This window comes from Bombyx mori, chromosome 12 (assembly GCF_030269925.1).
Source record: "Bombyx mori chromosome 12, ASM3026992v2".
NCBI classification, from domain to species: Eukaryota; Metazoa; Arthropoda; class Insecta; order Lepidoptera; family Bombycidae; genus Bombyx; species Bombyx mori.
In genome coordinates, this window is record NC_085118.1 from 4,768,775 (window position 1) to 4,796,565 (window position 27,791).

Below are 27,791 nucleotides of genomic sequence, written 5' to 3' on the forward strand. Positions count from 1 at the left end.
TCAATTATAATTGTTCTTGCCAATAGTTCATTCATCGTACGAGAAAAATGCTATTAATAAAAATTGTAAACGCTTACGTTGATCTTTACCTTCTAAAACATCTTCTCCACGAGCAAATGTATTATTAATTTGGACTTTTTGATTCATGATTCTAGTTTTTTTTATTTGGATTATTAAATCGTTTTCGCTATCGACCGGGAATCGTATTTCCTTGTTAGACGTTCTCATTTGTGATTTAATCATTATTGTTGCCAGATTCTGGCTTTTATCTTCGTCATATGTTTGAGAGGTATCCAAGGTTTTTATAGTTTTTTCGTTATTGTTATTCATAAAAATAGCAAATTCCAAGTCCATTAAATATGTATCGTTTTTTAATGCGAGGGAAGCTGATGGCTTGGGATAAGATAATGGTTCACCGATGTCTGATTTATTATTTTCATTTACTTGTTGTATTTTGTGAAATACTTCATTTTGAGCGTGAGGTTTATCTGTTTTATGACGGCTATGGGAAATATTTTTCTCGTTTCTAAGTTGTTTTTCAGCTATATTATGTCGGTTTTCCACTGAAGTGCTACTTTTTGGAATTGTAATTTTGCTTAAAATATCTGGTTCGATGCTATATCTGTCTTTGTATTTCGTTTGTGACGTTTCTCTTAATGGTTGTTCAATAGTTTGAGAATCAGAATCTAGATTAATTTCCAGTATGGAACCTTTCAACTCCACTTTAGTATTTTGAGTCTCTTCGTGATTTTTCGTTTTGAAGTCCTTCCTCAATTCTTTGTTAAAATTAAAATCTCCAACATCTTTGCGTACATTTCCATGAGATTGGTTTGGAGATACATCTATTTTCGATTCGATTTCATTAGTTTCATTATTGATAGTTTCTACACTATCTAATTTAGAATCGGGCACGTCAAAACTTCCTATATTCATCGAACTAATATCTTCTGTTACGATAATATTATTACTAATAGTTTTAGCATTAGGAACGTTGGTTTGTTCTAGTTCTTTTCGGAATATTTTTAGAACACTTTCGTTTTCTTTTTGTTTCTCAGATTGCATTTGTATGTCTTTTTTAATCATAAGGTCCCGGGATGTTGAGAAGTTAAGATCACGCTCGTCTTTATACTCCAAATGTTTACTTCGCTTACTACTATATTGAACCTTGTTTGTAAAAGTATTGGTTGTGTCCATTTCGTATTTACTATCGTGACTTGAACTGATTAAGGTTGACGGTAACAAATCATAATCATCTTGATCTAGGTCAGTGTTATGCGAGAAATTATCAGTTGTTTTTATATCATCGCGTGATTTTGATGATAATTCATTTTCATTATCGTGCTGAATTAAATTATTGTTTTCTTTTTCGATCAAATTATCAACTGATCGCATTTTTTTATCTAAAGACATATTTTCAATCTGGTGCTTTTGAAGATCATAGTTTTTCTGAAACGGGTTATGGTTAAGCGATCTATTACTTATGGAGAAAAATGGGGAAGATTTCGAATTATCATTCCTGGTCTCCATATTTTTGGCGTTATTTTTATCGATATAAGGTTCGATAAGTTTACTAATTTCAGGGTAAGCTGCCACTCGATCTTGAGAAGGCGTCGTACTATTTTGGGAGAACATATTTTGGTAATTATTGAGACGGATTTGGAAAGATTCCTGTTCGACATCCTGTAGTGATTTATGTTTTGTGATTTCACTCACTATTTTGGCTTGTTTTGTTTTGTATTGGTCAGATTTGGCGGTACCAATATTTTCTGCTGCACTAATTTGAGCTGGGATTTCTTCTGCTTTTAAAAAAGAGATATTGTTAGTATTAGCATTTTCTATTGAGATTGTGTTTGGTGGTTTAACAGTATTTGTTTGTGATTTACTTTTAGGAAAAACTAGTCCGTCGATAGCACGATTCAAGCCATTTGTATCAAGCTCTGTGATTTTAACTTTATTATCAGTTTCCAGTTTTGTTTCTTGGGATGGAAGGATGAGCCGTTTTTCTATATCTTCGTTTGTATCTATATTTGTGATAATGTCTGAAATCCTACCATGTTTAACAATATCACCGCATTCTGAAATTGATTTTGCCTCAACAATAATGGAATCTTTTTTCATGCTTCCTGTTTTTGGAATTAATGGATATTCGCTATTATTTTGATGTACTTTTTCTTGTAAAAATGTAAAATCAACGTCCGGCATTTCTAATTCACACTCAGGACTTTTAAATTTCCGTTTAGTATTATTGTCTGCTGTACTAGATTGATTTTCCAGAATTGCAGTAGATGATCTAATTTTGTTACTTAATCCCTGTTTAAAATCACTTTCTATGCTTTTTAATTTTTCGTTCATAGTATTTACTTCATCGCTATTATTTCTCACAGATATCTTCGAGTCAGAAAGTTTTTTTACATTTCTGGGAGGAGTAAAGTATGTTCCATTTGATATGCCCAAATACATATTTTTTGGACTACTTTCAGTAGAATTTTTGTTCATATTTTTAGTATTATTTATTTCCTCGTTAGATAGTGATGTGGGATAAATAGTTAAAGTGCTCGAATGGGAATTGCTGATAGTTTTATGAAGAGATTCTGCTTCATAAATATGTTGAATAGTATTAATTTCAAGATTCTCTTTAAAATTCCACGAAGTGATTTCGAAATCATTAGGCGTGTTTGCTATTTTAATACAGCTACCATGATTGAATTCAGGATCTTTTACATAGGGATCATTCGTTTTTTCTGGGGCGCGGATTTTTTTCGATATATAATATTCATAATTGTCTTCACTAAAAGCTGGATCCAAACACCCACCTTAAAACATATTAAAATAGACTTTCCAAGTTAGGACAGGTACGAACCGTTGTCCGATAAACTGAGAATTCTTAGTCCGGAAAAGAAGAGTGGAAAAATTGGCGTTTTACGAATCATAGTGATCAAATTTCAGCAATTTTTGTTATATATTTAAAACAAAATTAAGGATACCGTAAATATTAAACTATGATATAGGCCTTAGCTAGAATTTTTAGTACCGTGAGACTACTATTGAGACTAATCCTAATACTTATAAGCTATATTAGATTTACATAAATTTAGATATTAAGTACCCAGTCACAGAGCAACAAACCTATTTCGCCAAATAAATTAAGAAAATTGTACGTGTGTTTCCCCGGATCTCAAACTAATAAGTTTGTCATAAGGAGGTTACAAATTTGTCTGATCACGCTTTGTCGACTGCCTTTGCTTTTCATTCATTTTGGGAGTCTTCAAAACAATTGTAGTTAGTTAGTTTAACGTTCAGTTCAATTTTAATATATATGTTAGAATTAACTCACCTGGCTTGCATTTCCCAATGAAAATTTTATGCTTTTTTAGATCTGCAGGTGAATTTTTAATAAAGTTGTTTTTGGAAAGTCCAAAATATTTATGGCCCGAATCATAATCATTCAAAGTTTCGAATTCGCTCATTTCATTTCTTTTACGGGAAGGATTTTTGGGCATGTATGGGATGTTATCTTCTTTATTTTGGGTATTTAAGCAAAGACCTGAAATTGTGCTTAAATTAACAGTTGAAATTAAATTTACAATTAATCATTTCAGATATTCTAACCTGGCCGTAACATTTTAGTAATTTTATTGCGATGCTTCTTTGAATTTTCTTTATCCTTGTCGGTTTCAAGTAATAGTTTAAATGACATTATGGTATCATCGCTGCTTGCTAAGTGACAATTTGCTTGATTTTGTATGGACTCAGTTGCTAAGTTTTTCTTTAAGTGCAATTTATTATTTTTACGAACTCTCAGTTTTAAATGTAAAGGATGTTTTTTCTCTGTTTTATTAACTTCTGTAATTTGCGGTGGTTCATCTTTGAGTTGAAAATATAAATTCGTAGCTAGTTCTTTTAGCAACTCTTCGTGATCCATAATACTGAAAATAAATTAAGAATAAACAATATGATCAATGAGAAGTAGACATAAATAAAGCAAAAAATAAATTAATATTCATATTATTTAAAAATAAATTTATTTCATTCATTAAACACAACTGAATACACAACGCGATTCGAATATAGATTATTTTCACTTAAATTCGTTTGGATTTTGACAATATTTTCATAGGCGGTGCTATGTCGATTCTTTTTTTCCCAAGAAGACTGTAGTTTGGCGTATTGAATAGTAATTTCATTCAGCATTATTTTTAATGGTAGCATCTCCGTCTCCATTAAACGTAGAAACTCGGCCAGTCTTTGTTGTGGCGTTGCCCTTGATACCGTTCTTTTGTTTAGACAGCAATCAAAGTTCTCCTGATCACGTATCATGTTTTTAGCATAGCTATTATTGTCGTGAAGGTTTTTGACCAAATCAGTTTCCTGATATAAACCTGTGATCGACCTTTTGGCATTTTCCATTGTTCTTTTTGATATGATTATTTCTTCAGCTTTTATCGTATAATTATCTAATTCAGTGGTGTTTGTTGGTTCTAATCCTATTTTAGATAAGAAAAAATCCTTGCCATAAGAAGTATTTTTGTTGCCAATATTTTTGTACTTGAATAATATTATATCTGTACTTGTTGATTTGTCACAGTTTATAGTGACAAATCTATTTTCTAAAACAAAACAAAAAAATAAAAAACAAAATACAGCAATAAGAATAAAGAATAGTTGATGAATTATAGGAAACTCATTTAAAAGAAAAACTTGTTTTAATTGTTTTTTTGTTCATTGTTAATTTTGTTAACAAATTGCTTAAAATGTTGTATTTTTTGCGTAGATGGTATTAACTTGTTATCTGAGCCCTTCTTAATGTAAATGCCGGCACTGATCTTGATTCCTGAGGTTAAAATTTCAATTGTGTAACGGTTGCCTCATCATTTCAACTAAAAACGTAAGACACATCATCCTACGAGACAGAAATAGGCAGGATGGTATCAGCTAACAATATTCATCCGGTTTTTTTCTGTGAATAGTGAAACTGTTCGTCACATTAGCTTAAACTATTTTTGAGATTTAATATCACGTTTATTATTTTTATTTTAGTTTTTAGCTCACGAAGAAATACTAAATTGAATACCTTTTCCAAGTTTCGTCTCATCATCAATTATTAAAGTAGTTTCATTAATATTTTCTGAAATCTTATTTTTAGATTTATCATAACATAATTTGTAATCACTAATTTCTTTAGTGCTATCATCTCTATAATCTTTAATTGTAAATTCACTTCCCATCTTTTTATAGAAGACATCTACAATATGTTTGTCAAGAACTATTGTGTCACTTTTATGTCTTTTCAAATCTCCAGAGCCTTCGTAATTATTTGATAAAGCCGAAGGAATGAGTAAATCGACGCATGAGTAATAAAATTTGTTAGAATCATCCTTATATGTATATTTTGTTTGTTCGTTTGCTTTCTTGAATACAATTTTGTACGTGATCGGTATTGTATATTCGATTAGCGGATCTTCATCCCATTTCAAATTATTAAAATTTTCAATACTCTTTATTTGCGGTATTATTTCTATGCAACATTTTGTATTGCTTCTCTGAATAGATTTCATGATTGGTTTAAATTTTATCTTTAAGCTTGTAAAATCCATTGATACCCCAATCTAAAAAAAAACTATGTCTATTGTTTGTCTTTGTTTCTATTTAGGTTTCTTTATTGAAGTAAGTTTAAAGTCCGTGTAGATAAGCATTATTTTATTATCAACGTACATTATTGCAATTTCTATTGAATTTACTTTGTATATGACTAAATAATAACGTAACAATAAAAAATACGACGATAATACTACATAGCTTTCGAATTATATTGTTTATTTATTTTTAAAGTTTATGGTTGGAAAATTAAAATCCAAAATTACATTTACCTGACGAATTATTATGTATCTGATTGTGATTCTTAGATGAATTAATTCGAAATTATAACCGAAAATGAATAATATTATAATTTAACTCATAATTTAGAATTTTGCTACAGAGTGTTTAGCAGTGACAGTATTTAATGTCATGTTGTGGAAAGTATTTTTTTGGGAATCGAAACGAGGTCAGTTTCGAATATATTAAGTGTATAATCTATGTGTCAGTTTACTTGAATAATAATAGAACTTTAATTTTATAATGTGTATAATTACTAATACAGTCAAAATCTGTTATAACGACATTGAAGGGACTGCTCATATTACACAGTCGTAAAAACCGATAGTCGTAACAACCGGTGATGCTTAATGTGTATCGTGCAAGTACAAACAAATCGATAGGGAATTATTGGAAAAATATATTTATTCAACTATGTACATTTTGTTTATTACACATAAGTACAATGCATATTATTTTTCTGTGAGCATAAAATCTGTAATTTTGGTCTGTTTGGAACACTTCTGTTGTGCATAGATATTTTATAATTCACGTTGGATTTTAATTATCGTATCGTCATCGCTCTTTCCAAATGATTGCAATTGTCGAGTGTGATACACCATATTCCTTTGCTAAGTCTTTGTTTGAAATTCCGCTCTCTAGCTTGGATATAATACGCGATTTTTCTTCAATAATAATTTGTTTTCTTTTTCATTGCGACATTTTTAAAGTTTCACGAATAACTCCACAAAGTTTTGGTGCGTCTTGTGTATAGATAAGTAACAAACTAACTGAAGAGATATGAAAAAGCGGGCTTTGACTCTACTGCATGCACGTGTTTTGTTTCTAAGAATTAAAAAAGACCCTACACTAAACTAAATCCTATTGTTTTCTTTCCTGATTTTAATAGCCATTAAAGACAAATGTGGATACCTATTCAAATTGTTTACAATACAGCTTAGCCGGTCGTTCTAACAGATCTAACTCTCCGAAATATTAGTTAAATGTGGTCGTTTTATTAGGTATGTCGTTATTACCAATGTCGTAGAAAGCAATATTTTTAATAAGGCGGTCATATGGCATTCAGCCGGGACCTTTGTTCTAGGTTATTATAACCGGCATGTTGTATTAAACGATGTCGCAGTAAACGGTTTTGACTGTATCTAGAAAATAGTAATAACCGTGTGATATTCTACGAGCTTCTAGAACTTTATAGTTATGCTCACTGCTCCTCATCACATGTGTTAATAAAATTCATTTTGCAACGTATAATGCAGAATTTTTTATCCGACGTTTTAATGATAGTGCAGAAGAGTCGTTTAGTGAGTAGGGTCCTAAATAGCATTGTAAGGCCCGCGGTTCTCTCCCAACCGAGATAATTACCGGCTTGAAGGATCCTACTTAGCTAGAGCCCTCGACGACTTCAAAATTCAATGCTGCTATAGTAGAATTATTTTGTCCGTGCAGTTTGGGTCATAAAACATAGCCCGGCTAGGGCGGTGAGAATGTTGCGCGGGCGCAACGCCTTTATCGATAAAACCAATGAGTCATCGAAGGCAGGCACACGGCGGCGGGGTGGTATACGAAAGGTGGTGGACATTGTTATGTTAAGAGTCATTTGTACTTACCTGCAAATTATAGTACATTATGTCGAAGAGAAATGTGTTTTTATGCATTCGTGCTCTGAATTTCTTTAGTGACACAATGGCTACTCCTTTGTTTGTATCAAAACGCAGAATTTATTCAAAATAATATTTGCACGTGTTGTTATCAACAATGTGTTAAAGATTTTCACTGAAATAAGAATAGATCCCAAAAAGTTATAAAGTGTTAATTTCTGCCGTTCTCGTTAACTTGCTGCGGCGATATCTGTGTAAGTGTTCGATTAGTGATTTTTTCTTTGATTTTTATCACTAACCCATAAAATGACAAAACTAAATACACTATCGATAACGCTTATCGACAACAATAATGCGCATCACTATGCCCGTCCGTAAGGCTCGCGAGCGGAAGAGAGAGCGAAATACTAGAGCTTCACCGCTCCGATTTTTTATAACCCACACTGCACGGACAAAATAATTCTACTATAGTGCAGTATACGTAGGTATATACACTGTACGACTTGGCATTGTTCAACTATTTTATGTACTAAGTTCTTCACGGTTCAAGTTTTATTGTATATTATATCTACTTGAACTTTTCTGTCTCCGCGTTAATTTCGATAATAAAAAAATTAATAGAAATTTAAAACGTTTATAAGTATGACTATCGTCTCTTACTGAGAAAACCGATATAAATCAACGGGCTAATTTCTCGTTTTAAAGTATTTCTCATTTTATTAGCAGTTTTAGGGTGAGAAAAAGAGTAAATACAGAAATATAGCCAATGAATAATCGTATAAGTTAAAATTCAAAATTTTATCGTAATCTGTAATATCAATAACGAATTTAACTAAATCTAAAAAGAGATCGGAGCATGGATGATGTGGTAATCATCTGATTTTATTTTTTTATTTTTTTATTGCTAGATGAGTGGACGAGCTCACAGCCCACCTGGTGTTAAGTGGTTACTGGAGCCCATAGACATTTACGACGTAAATGCGCCACCCACCTTGAGATATAAGTTCTAAGGTCTCAAGTATAGTTATAGCGGCTGCCTCACCCTACGAACCGAAACGCATTACTGCTTCACGGCAGAAATAGGCAGGGTGGTGGTACCTATCCGCGCGGACTCACGAGACGTCCTACCACCAGTAATTACGCAAATTATAATTTTGCGGGTTTCATTTTTATTACACGATGTTATTCCTTCACCGTGGAAGTCAATCGTGAACATTTATTAGTGATAGGCTATTAATCAGAAGATATAGATGGATAAATGTCGCGCGAAAAATTTATATTCCAGCAATTTCTAAACTGTTCATGACTACAGACAGCGATGCAACAAACACCGCATCATAAAGATAATGAACTATTAAGGACATTATGTCTTTATGGCACACTTATTGATAGCGGTAATGTATATCTCATGGATATTAAGTGCGAAAATAAATTCTATCTTTAGTAAGTGAAATGTAAATTTCCACAATATTTCATTTAATTTTATTAGGGCTATTTACTACAGGCGCTTCCTTCTCCCAAATCATCTCCCGAACCCGAGTCAAACACAGACGCAGATCAGAGTTCATCAATTTGCTTTCCCAATGAGTATTTTGGAATCCTCTCTATGTTGATTACGTATATTTTTATGACTTTAGCAAACGAGTGATTAGAGGGATGGAAAACCTTGTCGCTAGTTTTGACCGTGCGATGGATTGGCATCATCCGTGTAGCATTAACCGCTTGTGGTCAGTGAGGTCCTCAACTAGAGAGACGATCGTTACAATGTTAGTACGACATTCTGTGGGGCGGATAGCCAAATTTATTCTATAACGGTACCGCGTCATCTCACATTAATTTCTCATTAATTAACTAATTCTGTCTTGACGGGATTAAACTCTTCATTAACAGAAGAATAGATTATAATTTGGATCCGATATACCGACTCAAAGCTAGTGATGGCGTCCGCCAATTACTATCAGTCTTTAAATTGACTATTTACAACAGAAGACGGTAAGTAAACAAATACAAAATTATATAACTTAATCTTTTCCACTTACCACTTGAATTAAAATAAAGGGTTCAACTGGAACCAATTGTTCGATTGCAATGAATGACTTTGAAAATAAAAAACCATTGTGATTGTATATTAAATATTTTATTACTAAGCTCTACACTACACATTCTTCACTGTCTCTTTTATTTACGATATGCAACGTGGCATTATTGCTCCTTCATGTACCAATCTTAATTAATAATTCGAAGAAGAAAAAAGTAGTGTGTGCGTATGTTTATTGATATTTTCACTTAAAAATGAAAAATTGATCACGGTTATTTATTTTTTAAATCATAAATACGAAATGACTAATATCTGTTAATTTCTATTCTTATTCTGACGTTGTAGCAACACTATTTCAGCTTAAAAACAACTCATAGGCATCATTCAACAAAACATTTTTTACAGCACAAATTGTTAGATAGTGTTGATACATATTGTTTACTTACGGCTAAATCTATACATTTAATTAATGGAATTTTACTTACGCAAGAAAGACGAATTAAAATAAGCATATAAAACGAAATTGTTTAAAGTAAAATGTAATTCTATAATTTGTAACCAAAACGTACCAATGTTATCATTTTATGAACAAACACTATTCTTAAGTTTATTATTTAAAATAAAATTTCCATAGGCAATATGCCCTAATCATAGTTTAACAACTTAACTATCAAATACTCAAACCAAATTAACCAAACATTCATTTCATTAGGTGTTAATAACTGAATCGAAAAAAAAAAGTCATTACGGACTGTTTCCGTCATGTAGTCGCCACATTACCAATTACGCACAATTGAGCATTTGTGGTGGTTACGTTTCCTGGTTAGCCGGCACCTTCGTATATCAATCAGCTCGTAAACAATAAGACTGGTTATTCGTGATTTTGACGCAGTCAGCGGGGCAACAACTACATTGATGGAGGCCCACTAATTATTTTATCTTACCGTGTTCATTTCTTATATTTTCCGATATATATTTTTGAGGTCATTAAACCCGACTTAAATATATTGCAATCGATTATACGAATTTTAAACAAACCGTATCCTTAAAATTAATATTGTATAAACCTATATTATGTAACTAGTATCGTAAAACTGCATCTCTATCGTAGTGTTTCTCTTATTAATTCCTTCAGGCAGTATTAAGATTGTCTATCAATATAAGGCATCTTTATCGGCGTCTTGAATGAGGCAAGCAATATGAAAATACAAATACTTTATTAATACGCTTTTTTTTGTTAATTAAATTTGATATTGACTTCGTTTTGATTTAGTCCTCTATATCTTATACTATTTATTAGATTATATTATATTATAACAAAGTATCTGATTATCATTATATATATTATATATATTTGTATTAATTATATTATTACAATAATCAGATTCTTTGTAAGCAATGATGATACAGACTTTACGAGATGCGTAGATGGATCGTAAAATTAAACAATTGGCGATGCGGTAGACCATTTCTCTGAATAAGTTATACACATTGACAGAGTATTTCATGCTATAGCAAATGTTAAATATTAATTATTAAACTATCAAACTAATATAGTACTAGCTTACTGTACCTATATATTGAACCGTTTTCTGAGAACGCTTCATGTCTTACAAGTTAAAGACTAGATTCTGAGATCATTTCGAAAGCCAATTTATATTTACATTCTTTTTAAAAATATTTACTAATTAAAGTTATATCTACATATTTTGTGGATTCCACATTTGTATTTACAGTTTTATATTCTTAGGTATTATTCTTACTCTCTCTCGCTAAAGCATTTATTTTTGTAAAATTCTTGTCTATTTTTATAGCTATTTATTCTGTTTTATAGTTGATTTGTTTTAGACCGGTAGACAAGCTCACGAGACACGTGTCAACTGACCACCGAGGTCACGTTAATTTATAAAATATCAATAACCGACAGCTTTCCTTAAGATTAAAATATATACGTTAAATACCTTCAAATAAATAAACAGAAGAAACGATTTATCTCTAGTCTTTTTTAATTGAGGTATTTAAGCTACAAGATAGAGGTTAAGAGGTTTTAATTTCGCGAGTACGAATTTTATTAAAAAACAAACAGCGAACTAAGATACGGCCGTTTATCTAAATTTTCAACTAAATTAAAATGATACATCAAAAAACTGATTATCATTATTTCGTGACATGTGATTATGTTGAGATATAACGCAAATTATAATTATTAGTGAGAAAGATTTTAAATTACTCAAATCTTATGCGTTAGACTGTGTATATTTTTGAGGGTTGCATAGTCGTGTCTACTGAAATAGATCAAAATACTATAATATTAACTGTATGTATAAACGATTAAATAGGTTTTAAATAATATAAAAGGGTCGGGCAGCCGTTGTAACTATACTTGAGACTTTAGAACTTATATCTCAAGGTGGGTGGCGCATTTACGTTGTGGATGTCTATGGGCTCCAGTAACCACTGAACACCAGGTGCGCTGTGAGCTCGTCTACCCACGTAGCAATAAAAAAAAAATTGTAAATTTTACCCTAAGTTTCACTTAGAAGTCATACAGTTTTTTTAAATGGCACAGGGTCTACTGAAATGTATTTCACAATGTCTGATACATTACATGAATGGATATATAAAAATCATCCTTGAAAACGAAGACTGGTGTTGATTGATGCCTAAAACGATAACAAAAAAAAATTGCTATCATCATTATTTATTGGTGTTGGTTCTTTCCACGCAACATCATATGGTTATAAATAGTACGACGGGCATTCGTCAGACGGCTTAGATTGCCATATTTTTTTTTCCTGCTTATATAGGTGATCGAACTAACGCTCTATTTTCCCGGTGGTTGCCAGAGTCCACTGATATCGCAATTTGTGTGCCTTGAGACATGAGGTTTAAGTCTCAATTTTTATAACGACGTTCCTACTCTTTAAGCTGGAATGCCTTACGATGGTAGCAAGCATCGTGCGGGCCTAAAATGCGCCTCATCCCTAGTAACTGATAGCAGAAAGTTTGAACAATTTTTTTTATTGCGCTTGTAGGCAGACGAGCACACGGCCCACCTGATGGTGAGTGGTTGCCGTCGCCCATGGACTTCAGCAATACCCAGGGGCAGAGCCAAGCCGCTGCCTACCGAAAACCGAAAACTAATATGACAAGTATCAATGTTTGATTAAATAAATAAATGTAGATTCTTAATTAGGTTAATTCTAATACCTAATATTATTTCGGAGTACATTGTGCCGGTTTTTGTGTCTTATCGTATTGTTCGTATTTCTTTATTTCGTTCACGTTTATTTCAATTTTCTTTTTTTTATTGTTTAGACGGGTGGACGAGCTCACAGCCCATCTGGTGTTAAGTGGTTAATGGAGCCCATAGATAAACATCTACGATGTAAATGCGCCACCCGCCTTGAGATATGAGTTCTAAGGTCTTACGTATAGTTACAGCGGCTGCCCCACCCTTCAAACCGAAACGAATTACTGCTTCACCGCAGAAATAAGTAGGGTGGTGGTACCTACCCGCGCGAACTCACAAGAGCTCCTACCACCAGTATTTTATTATTTTATTTATTTAATTATATAAAGTTTATAGTATTATCAAATTTTGAATCAGGACCTTGCTGCCAATATCAAAACGGGGTTTCGTTCCGCAGAAGAGGTATATTCGTGTTATTTATCTATGTTTAGTATATATATACTTGTTTATATATACAAACATCGGACGCATATAGCACTAAATGCGCCTGATGTCACGGTATGTGTGAAATGCAACAAATAAACTTTAAGAAGCTTTATCTCTATTACGGAATTTGTCTGGTAGTTTTTTTTTTTTACAAACGATACACCATTCCTCACAACTGTTACTAGTATGGGTCGCGAGCTTATTTACCCGTCTAGTGAAAAAAGACAACGAAAAATAAAAATTAATGCGAATGTGACTCTTGCACGTCTTAATTATTCCACCGATAAGGATAACATTTTTGCATACACGTTATCAGATATAATCCAATAAGAAAAACTATAAATTTATAATCATAAGTAAAAATAAAACGGACCGGTATTCTTGACGTTTTTCTACATTTTCTTTATCAACTTATACAACATGATTATTGTTAAAATATTCTGATCGTCAAAATGACACATCACTTTAAAATATTTTTTAGTATTCAAAGATAATACGCAGAATATATGTTTATCAAGAAACAAACATTGCATAAAAATGATTACATCAAGACAAATATGTGCACAATTTTAATGTAACAACTACTATCTTAGTACTAATTACTGGAAAAAGCCAACTCATAAAACTAGTTAATCATACTATAATGCTTCCTTGAACATATCTACAAGTATTATAATCTTTGTTAGAATTTATTTACGTTCACGCTTTCTATTTCTAACGTGAATGTTTTACGGGAAATGTCGATAAAAGGTAATAAAATAATTAACATTACTCTAAATTATGTACATAAATATTGCATTAAAGTCCCACCTACTACGACTGCGCATCGCAAATCTTAAACATACCTAGTCCTACACAAATTTGTAACTTCCATCGTGCTCTGATCTGCCCGCTTGGGGCAAATTCGTTTTATATTTTAATCACATTCAGTAATTATCTAATGCTAGTCATATCCGTAGTAATAATATAAATTTTTTCTTAAACAACGGTCGTAACTAATATCTATTGTGAATTACCACATATTAGGACCACCATTTCATTTCTGTTAAGATGTGATTATACTCTTTGATTACAAACGTATGTTTCATCTTATGCAATCGAGGTTTCTAGATCATACCTCAAAGGGGGCAAGGGGGGCAGTGCCGAGTCAATCACGTTGTGGTGTCTATGGGTTCGGGAAGCCGCTAAGCTAGTTTCAGGTGAGCCCTCTCAATCTACGCTATATCTTAATCTCGGTTTGAAAATTTTACGCAAAGATTGTATTCGTGACAACATTTTGTTTCACAATAATATGTACTTTTCTGAATGAGCTGAATGTGAATAAAATATAAGGCCTTACAACTAAACATCAAAGTTTGTTTTACGATGCTTCAATAATACTTTAAATCAGTTTTAATTTTTTCAGCATCTCTTCAGCAAGTTTTTTTCCCTTTCACAATTATTACCCAAATAGAGCGGGTTACTGAATGTAATTATCAAGATCAAGGTAATACTATCAATAGTGAAACCAAGTTCTATATTTTACCAAACTCGAATTATTTTTGTTTTGTTAACAGGGATACATTATTTAATATTAAATAAATGGCGTAAGCCATTACCTATCTAGGGGCCCGTATTAGTACCTTATGTCCAGCGGTGAACGAGTGAAGACTGCTGATAATAAATTGGAATAATAATGAAGTTTTAGCGTCGACATTAGTATTCGTTCATGATATTTCTAAAAAATGTTTTCTTTGTTTTTGTTCAGCTACACCTATTACTAGTAGAACTTGAATATAGTTTGCGATAAAACTTCATATTTTGATAAGAATAATTAAGATTTTTTTTAAAGTTGCATCGTAAAGACAAACTACAATCATTTCCATTCCATTCTTTGAATCTACTTCTTCTATCCAAATAAAAATAGTGCTATTATAACATATACTTGTGCATAACGTGTTTTTAAATTAGATTATGGCAGATTGTAAAATATAAGTGCATTTATTCTAAGCTTAATGAATTATGTGTTCGTTACTTTTAAATAAATCACAGCTTAAGCAATTGAAAATTACATTTCACCATGTGAGGTCTGCATATTTTTAAGCAAACTATATATAACGTGCGATCAAAAGAATTATTCTTTAATTAATTCATCGCTCACTTTTTTCCGGAAATGTAAATACTAATGTATTCATAACGATTTATGAGATTTTATTACTTTAAAGAACAATTTTGTGATGTCACGAGTCGTTTCGAGGTTATGAATGACAAGCATGTGCCTAATTAATATCTATATAATAATTATGGTATTACAGCACATAAAATTACTAAAACTAAACACATCTTTCGTTGATATTTGAAAGATGTTATTATTTTATTTTTCCATTTTATGGGACTAATATTCAATTTAAGAAAACGTAAACGCATATTACGAATAAATAAGTAAATTATGTTAGAAGTAGCAATAATCTTCAAAAACAAATTTCCAACATAATTAAACAGTTTTAATATATAGTTTATTTCATAGTGTTACTATTAAGACTTTGTATAAATAAACAGGTTTTTTTTTATTGCTTAGATGGGTGGAAGAGCTCACAGCCCACCTGGTGTTAAGTGGTTACTGGAGCCCATAGACATCTATAACGTAAATGCACCACCCACCTTGAGATATAAGTTCTAAGGTCTCAAGTATAGTTACAACGGCTGCCCCACCCTTCAAACCGAAACGCATTACTGCTTCACAGCAGAAATAGGCGGGTTGGTGGTACCTACCCGTGCGGACTCACAAGAAGTCCTACCATCAGTAAGGTATTGCCTTAAATAAATAATAACATCCGTCAAATGTCAAATTGAAAAACTTATCATCAGCTGGCATGACTAAGGGACACTGCATGCTTTAAAACAATTTTACGATTCGCAGATTTAAATCGAAAACACGAGATCAAAAAAAAATTACGGTTTTTAATCTTATTTTATATACGTCTGTACATTTTATGTACCTATAAAACTAATTAAAATGATTAACTATTTAGAGACATAATTACGTGCTAAGCTTCAAATTTATACTAAATACAAAACGTGTTTATTTTACAAAAGACTAGATTCACTCATCCTTTTGACTAGAAACTATTTCTATCTATCTATTGTATTGTAGAAAATAATTGTACACTTTAATTCTAATATAAAGCGGCTACCTTTGGATTCTGTGTAACTTTAATATTAATTAATCTATCCTAGAATGTGAGATACATAAATTTTACAATGCGTCTCAAGTTAAGTTCATATTTATGGCGTGTCTTAATAATAATGGAATACATTAGAAGATCAATCGATCGTAATAAAAATAAGCTTAATTTAATTTCTAGCACAAAAAAAAACAAAAAACAATTGTTACAAATATTATTACGCGACATTTAAAGAAGATGGCTTGTTATTGAATCAAGAAAAAAACAATTATAATTCGACATAAAAATCTTGATTTATCAGTAAATGATATGGGGTAATATGTGATGTGAAGCAATTTTTTTTTATTAAAAAAACCTTAAATGTATGAAGTCAATTCAATGAAAACGTTTTAATAGTAAATTGGCAATTATGTGGCACTTAATATTTCGATGTATTTTGTTCTCATTTGTTAGCTGAGCAGTAATAATTAATTATGCATTACTGAACTACTAAAATATTGTATTACTTTTTTTTTTTATAAAATATAATTTAGAAAAGGAGTATCGAAATTTTATATCACTGTTACATTTGCAGGGGATCCTACACTGACTGCCCGGTTCATCTCTAGTAATATTGTTATCGATTATCTTCTCCTTCTTAAATTTATCCTGCTTCCCGGTAGCTCCATTCGCTTTGTAATATCTATTGGCTCCCGCAATCTCTTAACATTAGGTAGACTGTGTACTCGTCTGCGCGTCTAACACTATTAATTAATTGATAAATACGAAAGCGTTATCAAAACTAATTCATAAATTCAGGTCAAGACATTCTTGTCTATTGTTTGTACGTATTACATTGAAATTAATATGGTTTACAATTTTAAATTGTGTTGTATGTATTCATATAAAATGATAATACGTGACATGTTGTATGAAAGTTAATGACCTCATTTTAATCTACAAGTACACTTTTCCAACCAAGAATATATTATTATGAAAGATAATTCAATTTTGTTGTGGCATTTAATCAACAATAAAACGTAAAACGATAGCTTTACGGTGCATTTTTAATTGTTCGTTTTATTCTCAGACAAGTTACAATTACTATAAAACAGCTCGAAATTCGAAAATTGCTTGGTCACGTTGGATGCAGGTGGCAACGGACCGGCCGCACTGGATATCAGTTGGAGAGGCCTATGTTCAGCAGTGGACAGTAGACAGGCTGAGATGATGAGCTCGAAATTCATACCAGATCCTTTAAAATCGAATTCTTATCTCGTATTAAACATTATTTGGCAGTAGTTTGTGTTAAAATTTTAATATTACAGATTCCTCTTGAAACACGCCCTTAACGCAGGCATCCGATTGAAATGCGCTATTGGGCGCCGGCGTGGCTCAGGTACACAGTCCCGAATTGTCGACCAGGGATCTCGCTAAAGCATCAGCCGCGGCTATGTCACTCACTTTACCTTCAAAATGGCCGCGTACGTGGAACATGAACTCGGCTTTACCGGCGAACTCTTGTCTACACATGAGACATAAATGGTGTGCGTGTGTGTGTTGAGTTCGTTCTGGAGCGTAGTGTGTGTGTCCGTGAGTGAAGTAAGTTCCCCCTCCTCCGCCTCCCCCAGTCTCGTTGACGACGGTCGCGGTGGAGACGGTCGCTGTCGCGATGCCGTGGCTATTTAGTATCTGCTGGTTCTGATTGTGATGGTGTAGAAGCTGAAGTTTCTCTTGGTTCGATAAATGAACCTTTTCTTGTTGCTGTAAATGAATGAATTATGAAAATAATTGTAAATAGACATGCTTTAACAAAAACCGATTTAAATTGAAAAAAAAAAACCATAACAAATTCATATACAATAAAAACAATAATCATCGAAATCGGTTGGCGTGATACCGAGTAATGGAGTTACCTATTCATCTATTTGTCGCGCACGTACTTAATGCAAATTTAAGACTTAAATGGTTTCCTCATGGATACCATTATCAGAACTGGACTAAATTGAATAAGGACCACACGGGAAGCGTCAGCTTTCTAATAAAAAACAGAATCATCAAAATTGATTCACCCAGTCAAAAGTTATGAGGTAACAAACATAAAAAAAACATACAGTTGAATTGAGAACCTCCTCCTTTTTTGGAGGTTAAGAAACGTATTTTCAAGAATAATATTCAATATTTGTAGCAAAAGCAAACTCAACTGAGGCCTTACGTACTGTATGGTTCTTGTAGTTATTTTCTATTTCTATTTGTCATGTCAATCAATCACTAAGCTTCACTTTGTTACAATCATAAAAAGTACAATTTGGTTTAACTATTCATTTTTTTTATTCATAGCAAGGGACGTCAGACTAGATATTATCGATCGGTACCACTATCATCCTTATTTCTGCCGAAATCAATTTTAGTGTGTTCCATTTTTAAGGACAGGACAGCCGTGTGTGTGTGTTTTTTTTTTTGCCGTATAGGCAGACGAGCATGCGGCCCACTTGATGGTGAGTGGTGAGTTACCGTCGCTCATGGACGTCAGCAATGCCAGGGGCGGAGCCTGTCTTTATGATTCGTCGGAAATTGCATTCAAGTTGTGTTTTCTGATCACAGCTATTAAAAAAAACGTACCTGATGTTGCGTTGCCTGTTGCATCTTGTCTTGCAATAACTTAGTATCAGGCAAATGGGACTTTGCGTGTGCACTCCATTCGTCTCTAGTTGCAAACAATCTGCCGCAAAGCTCACAGGACCACGAGACCACCATTCCAGCCGTAGCGGCCGCCACTGCCGCCGTTGTGGCACTCGTGTGCACCAAATTGGTGTTCTAGAATATTTGCGAATAACATCTAATTTGGATGGATATTTTTGTAACAAACAGGGTTTTCGTTTCGTGAATACTCTCATCTATATATTAATACGTGAAGGAAAAAAATTGTATCCCTTTTTACGAAAATTGCGCGAACGGAGGAGTATCAAATTTTTCACATTTATAAAAAATATAGAGAAGGAGCGCAGAATGTTAATATTTTTTTTTAATTATGCCTAAAAAAATACATTAAATTAATAAAATAAACGTTACACACACTACCATGTATTTGACGCACACACGATGCATACTATTTATTTATTGTCAAACTTTTGTTCTTGACGTCTGTGGTCAAATTGAGAATAGATTAAATATTGTTTGTTTTTATTAATATTTTTCTTTAATATAGTCTTGGCGAAAGTTGTGATTGTAATAGTCTTTGACTATAGAATCATATTAGTGTACAAACTTATAATTTCAATTAATTATAGTCGAATTTCGACTACCTGGCGACCATTAGTAACAATAAAGCAGCACATTTACGTTTATGATTTAGGTTTAGGATTGAAATTTGTGAGACATATATAGTTTAATCGGAAGACCAAAACGCACACACAGAGCTATAAAGTCACTTATGCGATTCTTGTTAAAACTGAACTGAGTTTGAGAATATTTATTTTTTAATAGTTATTAGTGAGATGATTGCTTTTAATAAAAAACGTTTATTAAAGTTGTAGTTTAAATATTATCATTTTATTTCTTTAGTCCAGAATAATTATATAATAATAATTGTATTAAAATGTTGAATATTCCAACGCCTCTTCTGAAAAATTACATAATTTGCATAAGCGATGTTATAGCACTGTAGGTATGTGCAAAAAGTAATGATTATCTTTTGTTTAATGTCAAATCATTTGAAGAGATATAGTCTAACATGAAATAGATGATAATTGATCAGCTAAGTAGACAAAAGCGGATATAACAGGTGGCAGAACGCAAGAGTCAAACAACGCATTATGTCAGTTACAAAATACACAAAAATTTTGCAATAGTAATGAAATATGAGAGATGTAAAATGAAATAATCAGTTAAAGTGGTTTTTTTTAATAACAGATGAAAGGTGACTCTACGAACCATGCGTTGTATTCTCATTGGGATTTACCGTAAAGTTGTGTCCAGGTACCTGGCACACCTGTATCGGCTGCTGATGGGAATGCTGCTGTTGCTGTTGTTGTTGAGCCACCGCCGCAATCTCTGCCTGGCTTGGCTTCGTATCTTCCTGCTTCGGTAGTTGAGGCTTAACATCGTCTAACTTCAATGCTGCAAAGTACTCTGGTTGAGAATCTTCGGTTCTATTGATTTCTGATGTTACGAACAGAAAAATATTCCTGTTTTCAAATCGAACATTCGCTGACCAATTATTAATATCTAACTACAATCTAGAACAGTCATTTCATTTCATTATAATTTCTAAACAGTAGATTACATATTATTGCAAGTACGAAATAATGCAATATCTGTAAATAAAAACTTACGTGGTATCGTAATGGTTCTTTTCCCCAAAGGAGCAATATTAGAAGGTGTTATATGTTTTAATTTATTCATATGTAGCACTAGTTTATCCCGACGTGCGAAAGCCTTGTTACAAACTTCACAAACGTAAGGTTTCTCTCCTAAAACATAATTTTCAATTTTTTATTTTATTGCTTAAATGAGTGGACGAGTTCACAGCCCACCCGGTGTTAAGTGGTTACTAGAGCCCATAGACATCTACAACGTAAACGCGCCACCCACCTTGAGATATAAGTTCTAAGGTCTCAAGTATAGTTATAAAGGCTGCCCCACTCTTCAAACCGAAACGCATTGCTGCTTTACGGCAGAAATAGGCGGGGTGGTGGTACCTACCCGTGCGGACTCACAAGAGGTCCTACCACCAGTAAAAAGTAAAGTAAAATTTTTTGTTTTCGATACATTTGTTTTGTATTCTACTCACCCGTGTGTATCCTCATATGAATTGTGAGCTTGTCTTTGCGTGCTAAGCCTTTACCGCAAACGGTGCATTCAAAAGCTTTCGTTCCTGGAGTAATTAGGAATATTAAACATCATTCATGAATGACAGATAATCAATTTAATATGAGTTGTTGTACCTTACTCTAATATATAAAATAGCATCAATATTTTAAGATTACAATTAAAGTCTTGTAATATATTTATCTATACTAATATTATAAAGAGGAAAGATTTGTTTGTTTGTTTGTATTGAATAAGCTCCGAAACTACTGAACCGATTTGAAAAATTCTTTCACTGTTTGGAAGCTACACTATTTCCGAGTGACATAGGTTATAATCTTTTTTGAAAAATATTAGGGATTCTTACTAAAACTCCAATAATGATACCCAAGGTGTAAAAAAAATACCTAAAATAATCTTTACATCGCGTGCCCTGCGAGAGCTATTGCTGATAGAATAAAATAATGTACTACGACATTGAAGAACACATTATTATTTACAAAAAGTGTTGGGACAGCATATGTCTAACTATTACAGTTATGCCGTAATAAGTGTTTTTTTTTTTAATAAAACATTGTCAAATATCATTGAAATTTTTGTTAAATACCCGAGCGCAGCCGGAGCGGGCCGCTAGTATTTTAATAAAGCCACACGCTATACGCAATTATGAGTTAAGGAAATATCTGGTATACCTTCAGTAGTAGAACTAGTCGCTTTAATAGCGGGATGTTTTCTAACGGTCGTCCCTTGTAAAACCTTTAGCCTAGTACCGGGGTGCATAGAGCCTCCTTCTGCATACGGTTCCGTGAATGGTATTAAATTAGGTCTCGGAATATTATTTGTTACTTCCGGTGACCTGAAAAAGTGCGAAACTGTATGAATTCTTGTCGTTTTGAAAATACTCACAAAAATGAGTCAGGCCGAGGAAAGTTACTACTCGTTTTCTTAACAAGCATATACATTTGTAGAAATCGGTAAATCTATAAATACTAGACCGATTGTAAAAGAACTTAAGCAATAGAATGTGACAAACATAAGCTACGTTGAAGCTATACATCGCAAGCATAAAGTCGGATGTAAATTTAAAAATCTGGACTGAATCTGATTCTTCTGTCTATAATCGCAATACATCGCAATTCTTTGTCTCCATCTTATTCCACTAGGTAGGGTCGGCACAGCGAGTTTTCCTTTACAAATTCTCCTCTATCAGCCGTCATCTCGACACTCAGTCCTCTCTCTCTCTCTCATATCGTCATTCACACACTCCATCCATGTCTTCTTCGGTTGACCTCTTCCTTCTCTACGTTGGTTCTCCAAAGACTATCTCTATATATAAAAATTAATTGCTGTTCGTTAGTCTCGCTAAAACTCGAGAACGGCTGGACCGATTTGGCTCATTTTGGTCTTGAATTATTTGTGGAAGTCCAGAGAAGGCTTAAAAGTTAAATAAATATGAAAATGCCCGGAATGAAATAAAAATAACAATTTTGTTTTTCCTTTGATGTGTCCCCAGTCGGACGGATTCCTTTTGTTTGTTTTATGTCTATTTTATACAAAAGTTCACGTCTTTTGTTTATCGATTGAAGCACTACGAAGTCTGCCGGGTCAGTTAGTAAATAATAAAAATTAAAGTCACCAAAGTACACTTTATATTACTTACCAATTACCCAAGCTCTGCAGTACCCGAACACCTCCTTCGAAGCCCATACCGACATCATCAGGTACGGTAAAAGTACTGTCAGGTCCGCCAGTACTGGAGCTAACTTGTGGGACCTTGATCGGTGAATTGATAGTGGCGTAATGATGTTGAGTCGAACTAACGGTGGGAGGGGACGGATGGCCTGGGTGAGCGTTGTTGGTTTGGGCTTGTTGCTGCGGAAATCAAATACGCTGTCAATTGTTATCCTTATTTCATATCAAAAGCTAAATATGCGAAAACGTAATATGTATTCTGACAAAATGCAATAAAGTAATAGTTTTATCCACCGAGATGGACAAACGAGTTTACTGCTTATCTCTGTTGATGCTCCTATAAAACAGATAAAGGACATAGAAATAGAAATACCGGTTCTCCGACTTTGCAATTAATTTTAAGCTGACTTGAATCTGCTTTTATAAAAAAATATCTATTTTTGCTAGTACCTGCAATTCCTGATGATGTCTTGTTTGATTATTAGCATTATTAGTTTGCTGTTGTTGATGTTGCTGTTGTTGTTGTTGTTGTTGTTGATGCTGTTGTTGTTGTTGCTGCTGCTGTTGTTGTTGTTGCTGCTGCTGCTGCTGCTGTTGTTGTTGTTGTTGTTGCTGCTGTTGTTGTTGCTGCTGCTGTTGTTGTTGCTGCTGCTGTTGTTGTTGCTGTTGCTGCTGTTGTTGTTGCTGCTGCTGCTGCTGTTGTTGTTCGCGTCGTGCTGCAGCAGCAGCCTGAGCCATATGCTGTTGGACAGCCACGTGAGCTTCAAGGTACGCCGTTTTCTGAGCTTCCGTCATTTTATCCATATTCACAGTGCCATCCTGTTATGACATAAATGTTTTATAAATTATTAAAGTTCATCATACGTTTAAGTTTCTATTTATTTAAAAAAAAACAGATGTTATGTCAAAATATGTTCAAAAATATGTTAAAAAAAACAGATGTTATGTCAAAAAATAGATAGACAGACAAACATTCCATTATCTATTTTATCACTGAATTAATACTTTTTCTAGGGTCTAATTGATCCCGGTCGTGGACGGGCTTGCGGTGCGCACTCTGCGTGCTGTGGGTCTCGTCTGCGGGGGAGTTGCTGGACTTCGACCGGGCGCGTCCGTAGGTGGCGGATCACGGGCCTCTGGGCAATAGTCACAGGGGCATCGCTCCTTCTCTCCCGTTGTGTTACGGCGGGAGAGATTGAGCGACGCGGACCAAAACCAGCACCGGGGGCTACACGCTCTCCTCCCCCTTCACCTGCTGAAGGGTGGTTCTTCTGGAGATGCGTGGGCCTCCACTTTTTTCCCTTTTCTTTGTTACTTTATTGTTTTGTTTTTACTGTCCCTTGGTTATTTTTATTGATCTTAAGTTTTACCCTGTCTCTTTCTCTTCTTTTGTTTCCGTTCATTGTTTTATTTTACACGCTTTTCTATTCTTCTTCGCATGTGGTTTTATTTTGTTTTATTTGGTTTTATTTTCATCTTCTTTCCCTCTCATACCCAATTCTAAGCTCTGACACCCGGCGAGAGAATGAATGGCTGGTGGGGGACCAGTCGTTAGGGTGTCCCAGGGAACCGTACCCCGGGTTAAAAAAATAAAAAATTTATGTAATGGCCAGTTTAAAAAAGTTATTACCCCAGGAGGGTACCTCCCGCTCAGCGGGAGGAGAATCCCTCCGTGTGGCCGACTCGTCGGACGCACGCTGCCCCGCGTATTCTGGGGGGGGCAAAAACTGCCTAGACGTCAGGTCCGGGAAGGACGGAGTTCAAAAGAAGAAAATTATGTCCGAGAAGGACCCTGAAGTAAGCTCCTTAAGAGCCGATGTCGTGTCGGACAACGATATGGCCACAGTTGGTTCGGCCCAGTCGTCGACCCATTCGTCGCCGACACGACGACGGCGGAAAAGGGTGCTCAATATAAGCTCGGACGGGCTGAGTAGCAGCTCCGGCTCGGAGGCTCAGGATCCGACAGGTGTGAAGCCCAGAGCAGTCACGCCGTCAAAGCGTGGACGGGGACGCCCTGCGACCACAGGGCAGTACGTTGGCATGGCCGCTGCCAGGCAAGCGTACCTCAAGGCGCAAAAAGAGGAGAAGGAGCTCACTGAGAGCGCGCGCACCACACGCCACAAGAGGAGAGCGGCTGAAGGGTCTGTCCCTAAGCCCGATGCCGAGCGTAGGCTCCATCAAAGTGCAGAGGTGGCCCTGATGGTCGCCGCCAAATCCAGCAGCCCGAAGGGCACGTACGTGCGTGCACTGAAGGAGTTGGCAGTCACTGTCAAGGAGGCCACGGAGGACCTTGTGGGCTACACCGCAGCCGAAGAGGCTAAGAGACTGCGAGCGGTCAACGTCAAGCAGGAGCAGGAGATCCTGCAACTGCGTAAGGAGCTCGATGAAGTTAGAAGGGAGTTGGCGAGGGTTTCGCAGGTGCTAGCGTTGCCCACATCGACTGCGACCCCGGCCCCGAACACCAAGGAGGAAGAGGAGGAGTTGCGCCTACAGCGCATTATGCGAGCTGTCGGCACTATGCTCGACGCTCGCTTTGAAGGGCTGGAGGCACGGCTTCTACCGGAGCCCCGAATGCGACCACCGCTAGCGGCGGACAAGCAGAGGAGCCGGGAAGAATCGTCTAATCCCCCTGTCGTCGTTGACGCTGCACCGGATGCGGCACCGTCATCAGTGCCACCGATGACATTGGCGAAAAAGAGGATGCGTGGCCCCAAGAGAAGTGTCACCGCGCAAGCGGCTTCATCCGAAACGCACACCTTCCTCCCGGCTCCAGCTTCCATGATCGAGAGCTGGTCAACGGTCACCCGTAGGGGTGCTCGACCGAGGGAGGAAGCAGTGAGGACGGTTCCAGCGGCAGCTATCGCTGAAGCGGAAAGGAAAGACCGGTCTTCTGTAAAGAGGAAAGAGAAGAAGCTGCGCCCTCCACGCACTCAGGCCGTTGTCCTCAAGCTGCAACCAGAGGCCGTGGAAAGAGGACTCACGTACCGCACTGTACTCGCCGAAGCGAGGGCCAAGGTAGATCCTGGGGCACTTGGAATACCCATCCAGCGCATCCGGTCTGCAGTGACTGGGTCTAAGGTGCTGGTAGTGGAAGGTGCAGACCAGAGCGCCAAGGCCGATCTCCTGGCCCAAAAGCTTCGTGAGGTTCTGCCCGCAGAAGGGGTCATAGTGACCAGGCCAGTAACGACTGCAGCCATCCGCATCAGCGGACTGGACGACTCCCTGATGCCGGAGGAACTTACCGCGGAGCTTGCCCGGATTGGCGAATGCGCTCCTGATGCGGTGAAGATCGGAGACATCAAGTATGGCCCAGGCGGGATGGGTCAAGTATTGGTCCGGTTGCCCGTCGTTGCCACGATGAAGGTTCTCGCCGTTCCAAAACTGAGGGTTGGTTGGAGCGTGCTCCGCGCTTGTTTGTTAGAAGCTAAGAAGCTACAGTGCTTCCGATGCCATGAGCTAGGGCACGTGAGCGCCCGATGTCCTTCGTCGGTCGACCGCAGCCGGGATTGTTATCGGTGCGGCCAGACCGGCCACGTAGCGGCCGGCTGCTCTCTTGCACCACACTGCGCTGTATGTACCGCTGCCGGCAGACCGGCGGACCATGTCTCCGGGAGCAAGGCTTGTGCCAAGTCCCCGAGACCGAGACTTAGAAGAGGAACTTCCGCTGCACTTGAAAATGCACGGAGGCAGCCCGGTACGGCTATGGAGACATCGAATGGCGTCCTGCTATGACAGGTGTCCTTCGATTCCTGCAGGGGAATCTCAACCATTGCGCCAGAGCTCAGGACCTTTTGTTCCAGAGCATGGCGGAGGGGTTGACCCATCTTGCGGTGGTCGCCGAGCCGTATCGGGTCCCTTCGAGCCCCGATTGGGCGGCCGATTTGGAGGGCCGAGTGGCAATCATCCGGCGTTGTTGTGTGGGTGCTCCGCCTACGTTTGCCGTTGTTGAAAGAGGTCGCGGCTTCGTTGCCGTCCTCTGGGCCGAGATATTCGTGTTGGGAGTGTACTTTTCCCCAAACAGGACGCTCGCCGAGTTTGAGGTTTTCCTCGGCGAGCTCAGCCGCGTCGTTGGAAGGTCGCACTTCCGACGGATTCTCGTTCTAGGTGACCTAAATGCCAAGTCATTGTCTTGGGGTTCCTCTAGGACGTGCCCCAGAGGTAGAGCGGTGGAGGAGTGGCTGGTCGGAAGCGGTCTCCTCATCCTCAATCGCGGTACGGAACTCACATGCGTGCGACGTTTGGGCGGGTCCGTGGTGGACGTTACATTCGCCACGCCTGACGTCGCATATCGCGTACGCGGTTGGGCGGTGATGGTTGGCGAGGAGACCCTCTCCGACCACCGTTACATCCGATTCAGTGTCGCCGCGACCCCGGTGGGTTCTGTTCGGAGCTTTTCCTTGCCCATCAGTGGCAGCGCTAGGGGTCCTCGTTGGGCCCAGAAGCGCCTCAACATCGAGCGGTTGCGTGAGGCGGCCATAGTGCAGGCGTGGCGTCTTGACTCGCTTGGCGAGCCAGCAGACGTGTGCGAGGGGGTGGAGCGTCTGCGCGAGGCAATGTCACGGGTGTGTGACGCTGCTATGCCTCGCGTGAGAGCTCTCGCTCCTAAGCGCCAAGTTCATTGGTGGACCGAGGAGATCGCCAGCCAGCGCCGGCTATGCGATATTAGTCGTCGCACATACCAGCGATATCGACGACGGAGAACGCGCCGGGACCCCAACGAGGAGGACCGCCTGTACGAAGTGTACAGGACGGCGATAAGAACCCTGCGCTTGGCTATCGGGGAGGCGAAGGAGGCCGCCTGGAACGACCTACTGGCCTCGCTGGACCGTGACCCGTGGGGGCGGCCCTACAGGCTGGCGCGTAATGCGCTTCGCCGTTGGGCTCCTCCCGCAACCAGCACCCTGCCGCCGGAAACATTGCAGCGGGTAGTCGGGGGTCTGTTTCCCGATTTATCCGGG

At 36.7% G+C, this 27,791-nt stretch overlaps 2 protein-coding genes across 10 annotated transcripts in view; both read right to left on the reverse strand.

The window, feature by feature from the left end:
- The window catches only part of LOC101738005 (uncharacterized), an 8,053-nt gene extending 2,019 nt beyond the window's left edge, over nucleotides 1-6,034 (reverse strand). Inside the window, exons 1-7 of one of the 5 annotated variants that reach the window (XM_062671383.1) lie at nucleotides 5,868-6,030; nucleotides 5,072-5,606; nucleotides 4,512-4,607; nucleotides 3,610-3,926; nucleotides 3,335-3,544; nucleotides 1,884-2,813; nucleotides 78-1,796 (exon numbers count right to left, since the gene is read on the reverse strand). In XM_062671383.1, coding sequence (XP_062527367.1) covers nucleotides 78-1,796; nucleotides 1,884-2,813; nucleotides 3,335-3,544; nucleotides 3,610-3,922 — 3,172 coding nt within the window. In that variant the 5' untranslated portion in view covers nucleotides 3,923-3,926; nucleotides 4,512-4,607; nucleotides 5,072-5,606; nucleotides 5,868-6,030. Of the gene's footprint in view, nucleotides 1-77; nucleotides 2,814-3,334; nucleotides 3,545-3,609; nucleotides 3,927-4,511; nucleotides 4,608-5,071; nucleotides 5,607-5,867 lie in introns of all 5 variants that reach the window. The other 4 variants (XM_062671382.1, XM_062671381.1, XM_062671380.1 and 1 more) reach the window with 4 other exon arrangements.
- A 3,556-nt stretch (nucleotides 6,035-9,590) lies between these two features.
- The window catches only part of LOC101742647 (uncharacterized), a 28,796-nt gene continuing 10,595 nt past the window's right edge, over nucleotides 9,591-27,791 (reverse strand). For 3 of the 5 annotated variants that reach the window (XM_038014537.2, XM_038014536.2, XM_038014541.2), the window contains 8 exons: nucleotides 23,284-23,652; nucleotides 22,802-23,013; nucleotides 21,834-21,997; nucleotides 21,125-21,208; nucleotides 20,667-20,804; nucleotides 20,294-20,493; nucleotides 18,955-19,149; nucleotides 9,591-18,096 (listed from right to left, as the gene is read on the reverse strand). In XM_038014537.2, the coding sequence (XP_037870465.1) occupies nucleotides 17,728-18,096; nucleotides 18,955-19,149; nucleotides 20,294-20,493; nucleotides 20,667-20,804; nucleotides 21,125-21,208; nucleotides 21,834-21,997; nucleotides 22,802-23,013; nucleotides 23,284-23,652 (1,731 nt within the window). In that variant the 3' untranslated portion in view covers nucleotides 9,591-17,727. The remainder of the gene's footprint in view (nucleotides 18,097-18,954; nucleotides 19,150-20,293; nucleotides 20,494-20,666; nucleotides 20,805-21,124; nucleotides 21,209-21,833; nucleotides 21,998-22,801; nucleotides 23,014-23,283; nucleotides 23,653-27,791) is intronic. The other 2 variants (XM_038014540.2, XM_038014538.2) reach the window with 2 other exon arrangements.